Raw genomic sequence first — 18,873 nt, 5'->3', positions numbered from 1 at the left:
TCATGGCTCGTCTGTTTTAATTACTGACGAGTAAAGCACCTTGTAACTCTGCTTTGAGAAGTGCTATATGAATAAGGATTATTATTATTATTATTATTATTATTACTGGGGTAGGATGGAAGTGGAGAAAGCATAAGATATTTGGTCAAAGCTGATGGGAAATATCTGACAAACCGGACACTGTAGTAGTCAGCCAACACCACAAGATGGCAGTAATGTAGCACTCCGGATGCCAGCTACTGTTATACCCCAGAGAAGAAGAAGAAGGAGAAGAAGGCTCGTCTCAGCCAGCTGCCTTCTCGATGGAATAAACATGACGATGTTGACAATTACAATTTCCTCGGTGCAGCTGCACTAAAAGTACAACACTGGAACCGGCGGGGGACGTTGGATATTGTGTTTAACTAAATTTCTGACAAACTGTAAGTGGCGATTTAATACGAGCTTGTTTTCCGGTGCTTGACAGTGGCTAGCTACGTAGCTAACGTCAGCTAACGAGTAAGCTAGTATTAGGTAACGTTCGCCAGGTAAATAGCTAATGTTGGGGGCGTGAATGTAGCATTTCCCCCCCAGCGCTACCAGGGTGTTAATGTTAACGTTAGCCAGGTCGATTGCTTGGTCACCAGTTTTCGTTTTGTTCGGCTGATTTGACCTTTTATATTTCACCAAAGGCAGTCCAATTATTAGTAATTAGCACCTTTCCCAACTGTATCGAGCTAACGTGAAGTTAGCCTTGCTAGAGAACTGAGAGTAACTACGGAGGCTAACGTATCATCCGGCTAACTTAGCTAACGTCAGCCTTTTAACTTCTTGGAAACAAGCAAGATAATCCTACACGTGTTTCCAACCGGCTGTTTCACATTATTAATATATATAATTGGTGACAGCTAACACGAGTTATTAACGATCCTTTTGAACATTTCTGTGTGTATGTAACAAAGCTAGTGTTGACGCAACTTTGGCCAACGTTAGCCAACTCTTCTGCCCTCACAGGCTGTCTGAGCTCTTGGATCGGGACAAACACCGTTTTTTACAAGTTGAGAAGTGGACCGTAAACACTGCAATGCCTCTGCTGTTTTTGGAGAGGTTTCCTTGGCCCAGCCTGCAGACCTACACAGCGCTGAGTGTGGCTTTGCTTGCTGGCAGCATCTTTAGTGCCTACACCACTGTGACTGATCCGGGGTTTGGGGTCTTGGAAACAGATGAAACACCAGCTCCCCCTGATGTGGATCTTGAACATCTTAACAATGACATTAGCAACACAGAACTGGCAACCACTGTCCTGTGGTATCTTGTCACAGACAGTCTCTTTGTATGGGTGAGTGCCATCTAGTCAACGACTTTGTATTGCAAGATAAGATGATCTTGTCACAAAATCTAATTGTCACTTTTGTCTGCACTGTCATAGGTCTTGGTCAACACATTCTGCTGCTCCTTGATGTTAATTGCTAAAATGATTCAGTATGTGGTGTTTGGCCCGCTCAGGGTCAGTGAGAAGCAGGTGAGTTTTTGTCTAGCGCAGTGCTAAATGGTGAATGAAACTACTCAATGCCTGGGTTATTAAGCAGCTCTACTCGAGTGTCGACCTATCAGAAGGATGCATCTAATTTGCTCTGTGTTTATTCTTCAGCACCTGAAAGACAAGTTCTGGAACTTCATCTTCTACAAGTTCATTTTCATCTTTGGCGTGTTGAACGTGCAGACAGTCGAGGAGGTGGTGATGTGGTGTTTGTGGTTCTCTGCTCTGGTGTTTCTCCACCTCATGGTGCAGCTCTGCAAAGACAGATTTGAATATGTAAGTATTTTAAAGTACACCACTGTTTTTTGATTCATTCTAGTGCCCCTTCCCCTTTATGGCCTCCTTGTATTGTCATCTAGGGCAGCACAGTAAACCAAATTTATTGGATTGTCGACATTATGAATCTTTTATTATTCCAATCCAAATACACTCTGATTAAAATTCTCCAAACCATTTCAACTGAGGATTGCTACAGTAATCGATGATATTGTACCAGACGTTCAACCAACCAGTCAGTCTACAAAACAAAACAAATGTATCAGGAAAAAGCCAACACTTTTCACACTTGGGTAATTTTATATCGAGCTTCTGAGGCTCTTTGAAGTGTTTCCCATCTGCCTTTAGAGCAAACACATCTGAAGTAGGTTTGTCATGGCAAAGGACAGTGTTGTCAAAGGTGCCTGGAGGTTGTTATTTTTGTTGTTTGCTTTGCTACAGAGCTCACATTTGTCCAGACAGGATGCAAATGTTCTTTCAGAAATACTTTTGAGCAAGTTTTGCTCAACCAAAGATCAGATAGTTCCAATGTTGAATACCCAACAGTAATGAAAAGTAGCACCCACATAGATCTTAAGGACAAAGTTGACAAATCTCAATTGCACCAATTTATTCCTGGACTCAATTTATTCTACTTTTGGGAATGTCAATTAGAAACCATATAGAAATTGTTTTTTTAAAGTGACTTCTTTTTTACCATTCATGCAGAGATGCAGGCATTGGGGATGGCTAGTATGTCATTAGGCAGATATAGGGATGTTTTCTTTGCTGTGAAATGTGATAAGGTATAACAGATAGGCTTACATGCTCCTGTATGAAACCTGTTCCTATTCATGCTAAACAGTGAGCCCAATAGACCTACCTACATTCTTTGTGGCTGTCTTGTTACTTATAAGGACAGAGAGTAAATGGGAGGTATCCAGAAGCCTTGCATTTGACAACATCTGCATGCACTTTCAGACTTCATAAAGCGGTCTTTTTAAAAGGTGCGGTGAGTGTTCCCTCAGAAGTCTGAGAGTAACTGTACTCTTCTCAGCACTGGATCTATTAATAGTTCCTTGTACTGGCATGTTAGGCTGCTGATTGACACGGCCTTGTATCAGATTGTGCTCTGCATGTTGGGGAAAACAAAATATCAGATTTAATTGACCTCCTCTACTTACAAGCAATGACATTTAGAATGGGCATTAAGTTGATGTGTTGCCTGTGATGTAGAGCTGACTGGCTCAGTGTATGAGAGAGTAATATCTGCCTGCTGTGCTGTAGAAATGTACCAGTTTGTTTTGGTGTCCTGTGCAACACATGGTCGTGTGTAACTGTCTGCTAGTCTTGTTTTTTGTCTCTCAGCTTTGGCTATAGATCTGCAGTTATGAATGTTCTTTTTAGGTTGAAGTCTGCCAGGTGTGTTAGCCCCAGCTGCTTTCCTTCTTGTTTTCCTGTTTCTGTGGTTTCTAGCTTTTGGGGTGAGGATGGTGCATGTAGGTTAAACTGCTAAAGATGATGGGTTTATCATCTTGCCAGTGTGCAGGGGAAACCTTGTGGCAGTAAAGCTTTACAAAATTGATGGAACCTATTTTATTTTTTTCAGCTCAGCAGTTTTAATGTTTGTAATGAGGCCCTGAATCGTATTCTACACACTGTGGGCAGTGTTGTATGTCAGTTTAAAGTCTTAGACAATGTTTTGTAAATACTTTTTAAGGATTGTATGTGTGAGGAGTCTATTGATTTAAATGGGTCGGGTGTATTTGGAAGGGAAAAGTTCATGTTTCCTCTCAGCTAGTACAGTAGAAATGTCCTTGGAGTATGGTACTGAGCCAGATACTGACACATGTTGTGCCTCTGTGTGTAAACAGGCTTACAAAAAGTGTACGGTCTTTGGTGGCTGATTTAATTCTTTTGCTTTAGGAATATTCCCCTTTTTTAAATGTATTGTTTTTCTGTTTTAGTCAGTTGTCTGGCATCAACAGCTTCATGTTTCATGAGCATGTGCAGATTTTGTATTGTTTATTTGAATTTTTAATGCCAGAATAATCTGTACTAGTATAAAATTCCAGGCATCAAAACAAAACACTTGGTCTGAATCCGCTATGAATTCCCAGCACTTTTTCCACAGCACAGTGATGACATAAAATGTTTTAGTCGGCTGTAAAAACCCACATGAACTTCCCAAACTAGCACAAGCTCTTTAAATAGACAAGGACAACCTCCTCGGGAACCCTAGGCATAACAAAAGGGAAAAACTTTGAGAGAGGCACACTTATAATTGACATTTTCTTCCCCACAGCTGTCTTTCTCGCCCTCCACTCCCATGAACAGCCATGTACGAGTGCTTTGTCTGCTGGTCTCCCTGCTGCTGGACTGCTGTGGTCTGGCTGTGGTCTGTGGTCTGCTGGGAGCTTCCCATGGGATGCACACCCTCTCCTTTATGGCAGCTGAGGTGAGAACCTGGAGCCACAACTGAACAAAAATGGGGGCCAGATGTGTGGACAAAGGCATGATGATTGTGGACACTTTATAGTATTTAAGCTTTTGGTTACGCCCATGCTTTTCTTAAAGAATTATGATTTTATTTAACATGCTTATGTCTTCAATGTAGCTGAGAATATCTCTTAAAAAAAGGCTTATTTATTTGATACACACGTCTCCCTAAGGGGATATTTATTAAAGAGAGGCTTTATCTAATAAAAACACATATTATCACTGCACCATTTTAGTACAAAAGATTCCTCTCATGTCTTTGAGATATTTTTTTTTAATTAAATCACAAGTGAAATTCCAAACTTGTGATTATTCTGTATGGAAAGTAGACCACAAGAATTACATCACATTCACCTGTGCCTTTTTTTCTTCAGTGTCTGCTGGTGACTGTACGCACTGGGCATGTCATCATGCGGTAAGTTCACTCAAATCCTCCTTATACATGCATGCACGTGTGCACACTGCAGCCATACAGATGACATAGCTTGTGCAGATTTAGAATCAGGGGCTAATGTTAGCGACACCATTAGTTTTTCTCTGGTTCCATTATACCAGTGTGAAAGGCTTCTTTGTCCCAAAGAGAGTGGTTAGGATTATACAAGCAGCAGAAACAACTCTAATCAGCTGAAGGCCTCAGATGCTCAGAGATATCAGGCTAACATTAAAACTTGTAAACTGCTGTCAGGAACATTGCTGTGGCTTGGTACATAGCAAAACAGTGTTTGTGGTGACTAACTGCTTATTACTTTAACTATAAAAAAGGACAGATTTTCTGTTGTTACCCTGCTTTGTGTTTAACTTATGTTACTGACCACAATAACCTGGGAGTTTGTTGGCTTTGGACTATTTTCACTCCCTTTTTTTCCACCAGTCATACTGAGTTTGCAGGTAGTGAGAGAGGCAAACAGCAAAGCTTTTCCTCACAGCACCAAAGTGTCTGAATGAACAGCTCAGTGGTTGAAAATGACTTATTATTTTTCTACAGAGTGCTTTGTTTTGGTTTCAGATTTACTCAGACTTAGCATGGAGTAATTTATAAATAGGAGGAGGCATCGCCCCATGTCTCTCCCTTCATCCTGCGCTGTGCTTTCATTATCAGCAGGGGCAGATATAGTGATTTGGTGGCCCAGGCCAACTCTGTCTTTCTTTATTTTCACTCTTTACTGGGAATGTTGGTAGTATTGGGAGGAGTAGAAGAAGTAGTTGATTTTATTTTATTTTTTTCAGTAAAATTATTAGTAGCGCACAACAAAAGTCAAAGTCCTGCAGTCAGGAGGTATTATTAGCACAGTGCATTTAAATGTATTTAACCTTTGTTCAAGGTGGAGCTTTTAATTCTTATATAATGCTGTATAGTTTAATTAATAAAATGCATCTTATTTTAATTGTTATATTTTGTGAGTAAAAATCTGAATCTGCAACATAACCAGTCACATTTCTGTCAGGTAAACATAGTGGTACAATGTCTCCCTCTAAAATATAAGTACACAGTTACATTTAAGACAACGTGCTTTGAGGGTATTTTATAAGTTATTTTGAGGTACAATGAGTTAGAATATTAACATCATTTAATATTTTTCATATTTACACATAAAAATAGATCTAAAACTGTTTGGGCACTTTTAGTTGTGAGTAAAGTCTGCCCCTGATTATTATGATTATTCTCTCATTTTCTCATAAAGGGTAAATGAGAGGTGCAGGTCGCATTAAGTTACATGTATGGCACTTAAAAGTTTTGAGGGCCAAAAGCTGCCCTCTGATTTGTGCATTAAGTATTAAAATTGTGCATTCATTCCTGTATAACATTACAACTCCACTAGCCAGTGGTGCTACCGAGAATAGGTAACAGGAGAGCCTGTGTGTAAAATAAACAGGTGGGAATTAGATAGTTGCTGTGAGGCCATTTCATTCATCCAAACTGCTTGTCCTTTGTTGCAATTGTTGGACTTAGGAAGATGGCTTTGTGAGTATTAAGAGTATCAACCCTTGGGTTTAACATTGTTTAACCAGGTTTCAGTTATCCAAATCCTGTTGTGATGTGTTGTAAGGGTATTTGTTCATGTTTGACCTTGAAGTTGGCCTAGTAGCTGGCAGCACACTACCAGTTTGGTGAGCAGGTACGATAGAGCTGAAGGTGGGGCTTATTTGCATATTCATAGATCCACTACTAACTGAGGCAAAGTGGTGCAGTTACAACTAAGCCATTGGAAGGCATAGAAGAGAGTTTCTTATGAAAATATCCTTACAAATATATAATTTTGATGAACAGAGATGAGTTTTTAAGGGTTTAATCAATGCCCGGAGAGCGAGTTCAAAGCTATTATACGAGGACAATTCATGGACATTACACTGTTATTCTCTCTTCTTTGTTGTGAGCTGATTTGTCATTTTGTTTCTTCTGATGGCAACATTGCCTGTTTTGTCGTACCATAATACTTAGACACCATCATTATGAGTTTCCAATCCCCATCCAAGATAAGGGCCACATCTTCCACCATACTGTCTAAATAACACCTGTGTTTCATGGCCTGATAGAGTTGTACATGTCCCTTCAGATACTCCATTCATCTGTGGGATCTGAACCATCCAGGGACCTGGGAGAGTAAGGGGACATATGTCTACTACACAGATTTCATCATGGAGTTGGCTATGCTCTTCCTCGACCTTGTGCACCACATCCATATGCTGGTAAGACACAGCGGGAACAGGTGTCGGCATGTGATGATACGTCTCTTTTTCCTCTTTCCTAATCTTTAATCATTGTGTCCATATGTCTCTCATTAGCTTTTTGGAAACATCTGGCTATCCATGGCAAGCCTGGTTATCTTCATGCAGCTGCGGTATCTCTTCCATGAGGTCCAGCGCCGCGTCCGCCGACACAAGAACTACCTTCGTGTCATCAACAACATGGAAGCCAGGTGACAATATATCTTGATTTAATTGTTTTTCCCTTTTTACCTCATGGTTTTGTGGTTCCTAGTTTGTTTACTTACTGAATCCATTGATCATGACTTGTTTCATCATTATATTTGTTTGTACTCTGAACTTTGTGCAGATTTGCAGTTGCTACAGCAGAGGAGCTGGCAGCTAATGATGATGATTGTGCCATCTGCTGGGACACCATGTTGACAGCACGCAAACTGCCCTGTGGCCATCTCTTCCACAAGTACAGTGTTTTTTAATCAGTAATCCCTGCATGGACAATATTCTGTAGTGCACTCTTTGACTAGCACTACTGTCCTGTGTCTCCATAGCCCCCCAAAAAAGTTATTTACAGAATAAACATGGTTTAGGGAGAGACTGCTAGAATAGCAGGCAACCAGATATACCAGCCTTGAATGCAGTCTCCTTAATTTGGCTAGTGCTGAAGTCTTGCATAAGTTATATATTTTTGTAGCAGGCCTTACTGCATAACTGTTCTTAGCTTGTGTGCTATATTTATTTTTGTTTATTTGGATATTTATCTGTTGCCCTGAGTTACAGCAGTTTGGTGAAGATTTTCTGCTTCAGTAAGATGCCCTGCACAGCTCTTTGGGCCATATTTACAAAGCTTCCTACTATAAAGAGCTGCTCCTAGTGATTAAATTCAAAGGGAGTTCTTAGAATTATGACATTTTCAAAGAATTTCCCCTTACAGATAAGACTTACATCCTGGTAAAGATAAAAGTTATTCACAAAGCATCTTGGGCCTAAGAGCTCCTAAGATGAAAAACTGTAAGGAGCAGGGAATAGGACTTTTAAGAGGCTTTAGAGTTCCTAAAGCAGATGAGAAAATGTCGGAAAGACAATAAGGAAGAAAAAATGCTCCAAATGCTGGATGACAGTGAGGTAATGAAACACTACAGATTAGATTGTGCAGGGATAATATTTATGGTCGATTTCATTAGAAATGTGCTCACATCTTCCACCCAGCGCAATAATGCTATAATGCCAGAAACGAAATTGATCACAACACTGAGATATTTGGCAACAGGAAAAATGCAGCAGTGCAGCAATGATGACTTGGGTCTGTCTCAGTGTTCCATTGGCAGAGTGAATCACACAGACAATTACAACGCTTTCACATTCTCATATTGTGACACGGTTATTTACTTTCCACTGGATGTCCACATCTTTAGGCTCATGAAAGAGCAATCAATCACATTTTTTAAAAGAATGCATCACACCTAGCAGCGGGGTCAAACACACTTCCTCACTAAGGTAAAAGTTTCTGTCCCGTCCTTGGTCAGAGTCACTCCGAGAATTTTCCTATATCTCTCATAAGCTAGGACTCCTCGCTAGAAATTTTCATGCTAAGGTGGGAGCTCTCTGTAGGTATTCTCAGAATGTTTGTTAATATGGCCCCTGATGTTTAGCAAGACTTCTGAGACCTGAAATGAAGAAGTGCCATAAGGACATTTGTGAGTTGTGTTTGTGTTTTTGCAGCTCTTGTTTGCGCTCGTGGCTCGAGCAGGACACCTCATGTCCAACATGCCGGACATCCCTGAACATCAACGGGGACAGCGGCCAGGCAAGAGGTCCGCAGCAAGGCGGGGGACTGGAAGACAACATCGGCCCAGTAGGAGCTGCTCCAGATGCTCGACCACATATCAACCAACACAATCACTTCTTCCACTTTGATGGTAAGTCTGTCAGACACAAATCCAAGGATGAATCTGGCTGTGGAGTTACCTTTGCCAGGGTCCAGACCTTTTAATCCACCTACTTCTCTGAGTTGTAGTTGACTGACTCATTCTTCTTCGCCTTTGTCGTATTCTTCTTCTACGCTCCTCAAGGGACTGAATAGCGTCTGACTATGTAGTTTGTTTTTACTAACTCTACTGCCACTCTTAAAACCCTGTCATAAGTGGCATCAGTGTTGCCCTAAAATGACGTTACATTCAGGCGGACATGTTGGTCTTATCTGATTGGTTATGAGAAATCAAATCCCCCTCTCCTTCAGATATCGTATAGAGTCCACACATTGTCAGACTAAAGATGAAAATAAAGTGTAACAAGTTGGCAATTCTGTCTGATACCAGACAATTGTCAGCTTACATCAGATTAGCTTTGTGTGACAATGAATTATAAAATACTTTCTCTTACAGGATCTCGCATTGCCAGCTGGCTGCCCAGTTTCTCAGTGGAAGTAATGCACACCACCAATATCTTGGGCATTGCTCAGGCCAACAACTCGCAGCTCCTGGCCATGGTGAGTTCATGTTTACATTGTCATTAAATGCTTTTTGGTTTCATAAAAAATGATACTCAGATTGCAATTTGAGACCAAGTATTGAGTTTTTCTCCCAGACAGCTGCTGACAATTAATTTGCATGGAGCCAATTCTGCCATCAATTTGTTTCACTTTTCTCTGCTTGTCTTGATTTTTGCCGAAAAGCCAGTGTTGCCTGGGCTGTGCACCATGGCCCAAACATCATTACTTTGGTATTTGACTTTCTGGGAAATGCATGTTGACATAGTGATAACATCTATTTAACCAACAGATTTAACAGAAACTGTTGGTCCAAGTTAAAACAAAGAGATGAAGTGTATTTTTTAACAGTTTTATACTTGAAAATCTAGTTTTAACTTTCAATGTTCTGCTCTTCCATCTCTAACAGTCTTTCTTTAAATGATTTCTCTATTGCTGTCTTTCTTTTTGATGTACCTTCTGCTCATCAGGCCCATCAGGTCCAGGAGATGTTCCCCCAGGTGCCCTCCTACCTGGTGATGCAGGATCTGCAGCTGACCCGCTCTGTGGAGGTCACCACTGACAACATCCTGGAGGGACGCATCCAGGTGCCTTTTCCAACACAGGTCAGTCAATAGCAGGATAACTTTTTCATAATTTCACTGTTTTGATAACGCAGTGCTCTTCCGATGTCCTCAGCTATCAGTGCTTCTAGTCTAGTGCTTCAATCTTTAACATATTTTGTCTGTGTTCCTATATCAGGCCATAGAGCGTGCCCCTTCACAGGTGAGCACTGCATCAGATGAGCAGGATCCAGGGTCCAGTGGAGCAGCTGAGCAGAATCTCAATGAGTCAGACAACATGGAGGTCAGAGGAGGTCGCTTCTCGAAGTCGGCTGAGGAGAGGCAGAAGATGTTAAAGCAGAGGAAAGAAGAGATGCTTCAGCAGGCACGCAGGTTGGTACACTCCTCGTTTTCTGCCCTATAAGTTCACATAAGTTCAATTTAAAAGAAAAAAAAGAAATTTCTTTGTTGTTTTTGAAAGAAAATCTCGAGGTTAGGGGTGCAACCACACAAGGTTTTGCGTCATAGCTCAGCTGTACAATTGGTGTGTTGTGTAAATTCCTTGTGAGATAAGTTTGTCTTGGTCTGTAAACCAAGGCCAGATGAAATAAAAAAAAAAGGCCTTCTTTATCTGGCTACAAGACTTACTGAAAGGCCCAGTTGCAAAGAACTAACAAGTAGACTCTTTGTTCACTAATGGTGAGCATTTCTAGCTGCTGTTTCTGTTCCCACGATCATATGTTGTTCATTACTTCCCTGTAGGAGATATCTGAACAAGAGTCCAGAGGACCCGGATGAGGATTTGCCTGGACTGGAGGAGGACACTGTTCCTGACTTGAATATGACTGTGCTGAGACGTAGAACCATGGCGGCAGCTGCAGAGAGACGCATGCAAAACCAACAAGACCCTGCACCCTGATAAACAGATAAGCTTCAGCAGAAGATTCGACCACATCATCATCCCAAGAGGCAAAGGCAGAGCTATTTTAACCCTCCCCCATTCAGTGTACGTTCAGTGATCGCCACCTATTCAAAACAATAATCAAAAACCATCGCAAACATGGCCTTTGGACTGTTTTGGGCTGACTAAAAAAAGGTGGGACTGTCGTGAATGGCCTCTGCATCGCTGAGTATTCGGAACATCATATAAATTAATGGGTGCAAGCCAAGAAATGCAAGGTTGCTTTGCCCTTTACTCATGTGCCACACATTGCAACCACCAGCTTCAGTAGGGAGTCAGTTTCTGCCATGATCGGGACTGGCTGTCAAAAATGAGCATGCTTTGCAGAAGAGTCTGTAAGGAGAGGGCTTTGAAGATGTCTTCGCTAGATAAAAGCTATATGGGTCTTTGTTTTTCTTTTATCAGACTTTACTTTCAGTTGTTTTGCTCATGGAAGCTACGTATTCTGAATGGAGAAACTCATCTGATGTATTTGTGTGTTATTATTTTATGAGTTTCAACTGTGAATTAAGTGTAGGCAAAATAATAACATGTTTTTATGTCTTACCTTGGAGTAAGAGAATGTCACTTTAGTATTGTTCAGCCTTTTTCTGTCAAATATGAATGTTCCTATCAAAAGTAATGCTGCAAACAAAGTGTTTTTGACCCACATGGGTTGTTCTGTATTTAGTGTGTAATATCACCCATTGCAAACAGTTTTGTTATTTAATAGGGGGGAGTGGGCATGTAGTTTTTCTAATACTCTTCCCTTGAGATGCACAGGCAGCAAAGGTGATGTATTACATTTTGTACAATGGGTGTCATCTGATAAGGAGCAATCCTCTCTGAATAAGAATATATTATTTCTACTCTATATTTACAAGGTCCTCGGTCATCTGAGTTAATCGCTGGAATTTTTAGGGCATGTAGAAGTTACTAAGTCTGTGACAGCTGGACTTGCTGGACTGTCTTTTGAAGATGTCTTGCCACTCATTCAAGAGGCATCCTTCGAAGAAATGAGCAGCAGCAAAACACTCTCAAGGCTTAACAACCAGTCCAGTTGCCTTTCGACTTCACTCTTCTACATACTGAGTGAGATGGGAATCTTTCTGGAGACAATTTTTGGGTGTTTTATTTGTGCGGCCTTCGTCTGCTCACACTGAAGAGTGTTAATTCAAAATATATCAAGGAACGTAATCATCATCTGCTCAAAGATCTTACTTAAATAATCTAATGTACAACATGGACTGGGCCCTTGAATCATTTTTGGCAAAATGTCACTGAGTAGTAGCTGGTTGAGACATATCAACGGACACAAAGACAGAGACTGTGTGTATTATAAGTGTTTGACTTCATGTTATTACAGAGCAAGGACAGTTTGGGGATGCGATCTGCATGAATCTAGACAAGTGCTTTTGTTTCCTTCCACTTTATCCCAAAGAGCAGCCCACAAACTTCCACTCAAAGCTGAAGTGTTGTGATCTTTTACTTTGTGTTTATTTTAGTGCTCAAATTCTGTTTTTTGAGGTGTTGTAAGAAGATAGGATTTAGATTTCAGATTCAAAGGAGTCAAAATGTAAAAAAAAAAAAAAAAAGAAAGAAAGAAATTGGACAGTTTTCATTTTCAGGTTGTTTTTTTTTCATTCAGTTATTTAACAGCTCTTAATATCCATGATATATTTTCCTATTCATGGGTTACCTTTCATAACCATTACTTATTTAATCAAAACTGAAATACTTTTTTGGACTGAGCTTTCCTGTATTTTTGTGCCTAAATCAAGAATGGTTCAGTTATGGATAATTTCTGTAAATCTAGTTTTTGTAAAATATGTTAATACAAAAGACTCAATAAACAGAGCTTCTACAGCTTTTTAACAAAATATAGTCATTTTATTTTTCTTCTTGAGACTTATTGAGGCTTTGTTGATGTAAACTGCTTATGTACATGTTTTTTTTCTGTTGACATAGACATAGTGTCTTTTAAGATCAGTTTTTATGCAACCATGCCAGTAAAGCCTGCCCAGTGTATAGTGGCCAGTATCCAGTACACTGGACCTTTGAGTTTATTAGTCCAATAGGGCGTGTGTGTGTGTGTGTGTGTGTGTGTGTGTGTGTGTGTGTGTGTGTGTGTGTGTGTGTGTGTGCCGAACTGAGCCATAAGTAAGTAGTATTTATCTGCTGACAGGTTAAAACCCTAATTTCACTGTGAAAGAAGATGGTCTGGATGACTGAATCAAACATCACTTTAGATATTGAATGAAATGGTTTTTGGCAAAATTAAGTGTAGTTTCAGTGAGCCATTTACGTCATTAGGCTGCGCCCCTTACCTCCAGCATCTCTGCCACGTCATAGAAGGGCTTGTGCCAGGCGGAAACGGCAACCGAAGAAACACCCACGCTGTCCAGCTCAATGATGTAGCCCAACCTCCTACTATATTAGTAGAAGAAGTACACGGTTGTCACTGTGTTTCCTCAGTCTGGGAATTCAAGTGAAAACTCGGTTCTGGTGTGTTTTTCCACTGGTAAGTTGTGAAGCTAACTAGCTAGCTGCTTAGCATGGTAGGCGACTCCTTATGAGGTAACGCTAACTGTTAAGTGTGAAGTTACAGCTTTGAAGCTAGCTAGGCTGGGTAACGTTAGTTTGTTTGAGTTACGGTGGCCTCATGTAGCTATAACACAGGACTCACGAGAAAACTAAGACGCGTTATATTAAATATAGCTGACGTTTGCTAACGTTTCTTAATTGATGCTAACGGTAGGTATGACAGTAACGGTTACATAGACCGAGTTGTTGCTAACGTTAGCCATAACCGGTGTAACATTGTTTGATTATCTGAGTCAACGTGAGCAGGTTAGTCAAATGTAACACGGTCTACTTCAAGGAAATACACAGCCATATTCTTGTTAGCATGGCTTGATGAGGAGGAGATGATGTCGCCACTGTAGAGTAACTGTGTTTTGCTGCCATGGAAACAAAATTATGACGCGAGTAGTTCAAGCTAGGTTAATGTGGTTCAAGATGTATGCTACTAATACTACTGTCTGCTTCGAAATCCGTCTCAATGTTAAAGCCCCCACCACCGGCTCTAATTATGTTACCTGATGGCCACTGCTGTATGAATGGGCTCTTGGAGGATGGGCCCCTCTCATGTTACACATCCTGGACAAGATCCTGGAAAGAAACTAATGAATGAAAGCTATTGAATGATATCACCTCATAGGGTGTCTTAAGACGATGCGCAGTTTAATTATTTTATTGATTAGTCCTTTTAAATGCCAGCTGGCTTATCAGTCACTGGCTGTAAAGTAATGACAATTTTTTAGCAAGTGAAACTATGCGTCAGGTCAAAGTTCTGTGTGACGTAAAACAAACATATTTCCAAACCTGGCTGGCAGTATGACCATGTTAACTCATTGTGCTGATACATTATCTAATGTCTAATATCTACTTTTCTATATTTCATGATTTCTGTATTTTGCATTTGTGTGTGTGTGTGTGTGTGTGTGTGTGGTTTCAAAGCAAAGGGTTTGGAATGCTGCTAGACGACACTCCACTTTTTGACCCCTCCCTGCTTCAGGAGATAGACTGGAGTAGCAACACTGTGTCCTTCTCTCCTCCCATCTCCCCGACCAGCCCAGGTGAAGGCCTGGTGCTCAGGCCGCTCTGTACGGCAGACTTCAACAGGGGTGAGTCAGAGACTGGGTGGACAACATATTCCCGACCAGTAGTCATTTTCTCCAGGGCAGTGTTGGGAAGGGTTACTTTTCAAATGTAATTGCTTACTACTCACTCAGATACTTACTTACTTACTTTTGATAACTATTTTAACAAATGTTTTCAGCTGGGCAATAAAGCTGAAAATTGACCAGAAATGCCGGCTATGCCAAAAGACAGCATTTCTGGACAGTGAAAAGATGCAAAGGCACAGATTGAAGGTTGTATTTTTCGTGCAAGCTTTTTACTGAAAAGAATATATTCGGCTGTAACCCCTTTTGTAATCCCCATTTTGATTTGTAACTGTAATCTAACTACACATTTTTTCCCTCAGTAAGTGTAAAAGATTACAGTTATATTTAGTTTGTAATTATGAAACTTAATTACATGTAACTACTTACTCCCCAACACTGCTCAAGAGAATATGAAGATAAGAAGACGACCACTTTGTGATGGATGATGTGAAATAGCGTTGCAACGATTTGATGACTAATTGATGACTAATCGACTATTAAAATAATCAGTGACTATTTTAGTAGTCGAATAATCGGTTTGAGTCATTTTTCATAGAATAGTACTATAAAAGTACCCCAAAATACTCTTATTGCAGCTTCTTATGTTCAAATATTGGCAGCTTTACACACTCTCCCATGACGGTGAACTAAAACCCTTTGGCGTGAGCATGAAACAAGACATTAGATGATATAGTTTTTGGGTTTGGGAGAGACAGGCCGACATTTTTCAACATTTTAACACATTTTTTTGATAAAATGATTAGTCAGCTAATCGAAGAAATAATCGACAGATTAGTCGACAATGAAAAAATCGTTAGTTGCAGCCCTAATGTGAAAAGCATGTTTTTTCTTCTATGGTGTCCAATGTGGAAGATATAAGTAATATAATAAAACACTTTAAGCCTAATAGTAACACATATGAAGAGTTTGTGGAGTGAGAGTGAGAATTCCCCCAGACATTTTCACCTACTTTTATTTTGTTATTATTTTCCAGGATTCTTCAAGGTTTTATCTCAGCTCACTCAGACGGGCGATGTCACACCAGAGCAGTTCACAAGTAAGTTCTACATTTATGTAAGACAAAAGTTATTATTATTTTGTTCAGAACATTTATATTTATAGTTCTAGCATGGCCATGTGTTTAAACAGTTGTCTCTATATAAATCAAATAGCACATTTGAGAAGAGAAAGAACCCTCGTTTCAGAAAATAAAATTTAAATACCAACCTATGCAAGGCAATATCATTGATGATTTAAAAAATACTCAAATTTTGTCTGCTGGCTTCCAGAAAAGTTTGACCATATGAAGAAGACAGGAGACTACTACGTCGTTGTGGTGGAGGACACAATATTGGGACAGATTGTTGCAACGGCTACACTGATCACAGAACACAAATTCATCCACTCCTGTGCAAAGGTAAATTACCTCCTGTCAAGCATTTTGGGTATATTTATATATGTATGCACTGGTTATTTAAATAATGCTAATTATTGATGTAGTTTACCACCCCAAACAAAAAAAAGTTACTTTCACATTTCTGTTTCCTTTAAAAAAACATGTAAATTAAAGTTGCGTAGTAAATGGTAAATGGACCAACATACATATAGCGCCTTTCTAGTCATCTGACCACTCAAAGCGCTTTTTACACTACGAGTCACATTCACCCATTCACACACTCATTCACACACTGGTGGCCGAGGCTACCATACAAAGTGCCACCTGCTACTCGGTTTTTTAACACACTCACACACTGGATGGAACAGCTATCGGGTGCAATTTGGGGTTCAGCATCTTGCTCAAGGATACTTCGACCTGCAGGCTAGAGGAGCAGGGGATCAAACGACCCGCTCTACCCCTGAGCCACATCCGTAGTAAATGTGCACTTTTATCGATCTTGAAAATGACTGTAACTATGACTGAAATGAGGACCCTCTCTGTTCTGTTCTGTTTGTAGAGAGGCCGGGTGGAGGAAGTAGTAGTCAGTGCCGTGTGCAGAGGGAAGCAGCTGGGCAAACTGTGAGTGGACCTGTGTGACACAAAGATGGTTCTGTTTTGGATTGCTTTACTTATTTAAAGGTGCAGTCTGCAGTTTTGGAGGAAGATTGTAGATATTTTAACTCAGCATCTAAACCAATACACCCGTCCTAATGGTGCTCCTTCAGAGGCACCGATGACTTCTCAGATATTATTTATGTGTAGCTCAGTCCAATCCAGAGTCAGGGCTGTGTATGAACATCAGAATTTTTTTTTTTAACACACAGAACAGTTTGTGGACTCTGAGGAGATTTTTGCTGAATGCAACTAAAAGTGTATTGTAGTAGAGTTGGAGACTGCACCTTTAAGATATTTTATTCTTTCCACAAATCACCTGACAAAACATTATTCACACGAGACATATTTAGGAATTATCTCTGGTTTTATGCTGATTTATTTTCCTCTCCCCTCCCTCTCTTTTTCCTGTCTCTATAGGTTAGTGTCAGCTCTCACTCTTCTCAGTAAAAAACTGAATTGCTATAAAATCACACTGGAATGTGCACCCAACAATGTGGCTTTCTACCAAAAGTTTGGATACACCGCCTCGCATGAGACTTACATGCAGTGTCGGTTTTCAGACTGAGGACAACAGCAGCTTTAAGCCACGGTTTTTGGGGGGCATGGACCACACTTTTTTACACCCACTGACATCACAACATGGCGTTTACAAATGGTTTTAAGAATTGAGAGAGCTTCCCAAGAACGAGGGTGTGGCTGTGAGTCGTTTATGAATGCTTGTCCTGATTTCAACTCACTTGAGTGAATGTATGTTGAAGCCCTCCGCTCAGTCCAAAATCATCCTCCGCCCCTTTGGTAACCATGGCTACCTCACCAGGGTGGATCTCTGTCATCGTCTTCCCTGCCGTCAGAGGACAGGAATTTGTGTTACTGTAAATGTAATGTACTATGCGTCTGTAGGTAAATTCAGTTGCTTGGGAAATCAAGATGGTACCAAATTGCGTTATATTTCAGAAGCAGCAACATAATTATATTATTTACTGCAGCTTCTCAAGTTCACTACAAAACCATGTATGCTGGAAGAAGTCCTTTAGATTATGATTCAGACTTAATCTCATCTGTCGCATTGATCATCAACAACAAGTCACCAAAGAAAAGCATTTTGTTTCTTTTAATGTGATTACTGAACTTATTATTTTTGGATTTTACTGGGCTTTCATTTATCTGATCTCTCCTCTTTGGTACTAAGTGCTCTATATCTCAGCAGGCTTTTATTTCTTTGACAGTAATGTTGTTGGATAACTACAATGAATACTGCAAGATACGAAGCACTACTATCAAGTCAAGACTGTTATAATGTATAATATTTCTACTGAACAAAAGGTTTATATTTTACAAGGCAGTAGTGAGGAATTAACGAAGGTTCTTAAGAGTTTTGTATTCGGCCGATATTTGAAATGTGATCACAGCTGTGATAAGGGTTGAAACGTTTAGCGATGGGAAATGATACAAATGATTGTTTTGTAAATGAACTCTTATTTAAGTTTTATAATTATGCTGTTATTATGGAGAACAGGGGAACATATTTAATGTAATTTATTTCCAAATATGTAATAGTCATAAAATATTCTACAATCAACTGTGTTTCTTTGCTTGTATTTCTGGTTGTTAAAACAAAAGAGTGAAATTTGTGTTACAATGCTGATTGATGTTGTAACTAGAGAAGCACAAAGTTGCAATGGCTGCAACCATGTATACGCACGCCTCAGTGCGTTTTGCTTGGTGTGATTAACTCTTAATCAGCTGTCCTTTATCTTATGACCAGTCTTTCCACAAAATCTTGAAAGTGTGAATCCATCAGGGATTTATACAGATTTTTGCAAAAGGCCACTCCCACGCCCTTTTTTTTTTTTAAACACACACTGACACTTGATCCCCATGCCAAATGCCAGCGTCCTAGGGTGAAAACAGTGGGGGGAAATTTTTGTGGACCGACTGAGCGAGCTATAGAGCTGCTGAAGCTTTTTACAAATGGGAAGCTACAGTATGCATTGTAGGAAAATAGTTTCAATCTAAAGTTCAAATGAATCATTTGGCATGTAGATACATGCCATATAAAGGATTTTGGAAAACCCAGCGAAGTATATGTAACTTAATTTCCATAGCTATGTCATCAGTGTTATAATGCTTGACCCTTAAATGGTTT

General features: G+C 40.0%; 2 protein-coding genes across 2 annotated transcripts; both read left to right on the top strand.

The window, feature by feature from the left end:
* The first annotated feature begins 251 nt into the window (after positions 1–251).
* On the top strand, positions 252–12,836 carry LOC117256599 (E3 ubiquitin-protein ligase AMFR-like). Its single transcript, XM_033626109.2, has 14 exons — positions 252–422; positions 994–1,318; positions 1,409–1,501; positions 1,631–1,795; positions 4,080–4,232; positions 4,648–4,688; positions 6,829–6,961; positions 7,058–7,191; positions 7,329–7,439; positions 8,699–8,895; positions 9,361–9,464; positions 9,935–10,069; positions 10,206–10,399; positions 10,769–12,836. The coding sequence occupies exons 2-14, from the start codon at positions 1,064–1,066 to the stop codon at positions 10,923–10,925; spliced, it is 1,872 nt and encodes a 623-aa protein (XP_033482000.1). The 5' UTR covers positions 252–422; positions 994–1,063; the 3' UTR covers positions 10,926–12,836.
* A 491-nt stretch (positions 12,837–13,327) lies between these two features.
* Positions 13,328–18,306, top strand: gnpnat1 (glucosamine-phosphate N-acetyltransferase 1). Its single transcript, XM_033612652.2, has 6 exons — positions 13,328–13,467; positions 14,466–14,632; positions 15,669–15,731; positions 15,964–16,091; positions 16,630–16,691; positions 17,145–18,306. The coding sequence occupies exons 2-6, from the start codon at positions 14,479–14,481 to the stop codon at positions 17,290–17,292; spliced, it is 555 nt and encodes a 184-aa protein (XP_033468543.1). The 5' UTR covers positions 13,328–13,467; positions 14,466–14,478; the 3' UTR covers positions 17,293–18,306.
* Positions 18,307–18,873: the final 567 nt, after the last annotated feature.

The sequence above is a fragment of the Epinephelus lanceolatus genome, chromosome 2 (genome assembly GCF_041903045.1).
Source record: "Epinephelus lanceolatus isolate andai-2023 chromosome 2, ASM4190304v1, whole genome shotgun sequence".
Lineage (NCBI taxonomy): Eukaryota > Metazoa > Chordata > Actinopteri > Perciformes > Serranidae > Epinephelus > Epinephelus lanceolatus.
The sequence above is the reverse complement of the archived record's forward strand: the minus strand, read 5'-3'. Positions and strand labels throughout refer to the sequence as shown.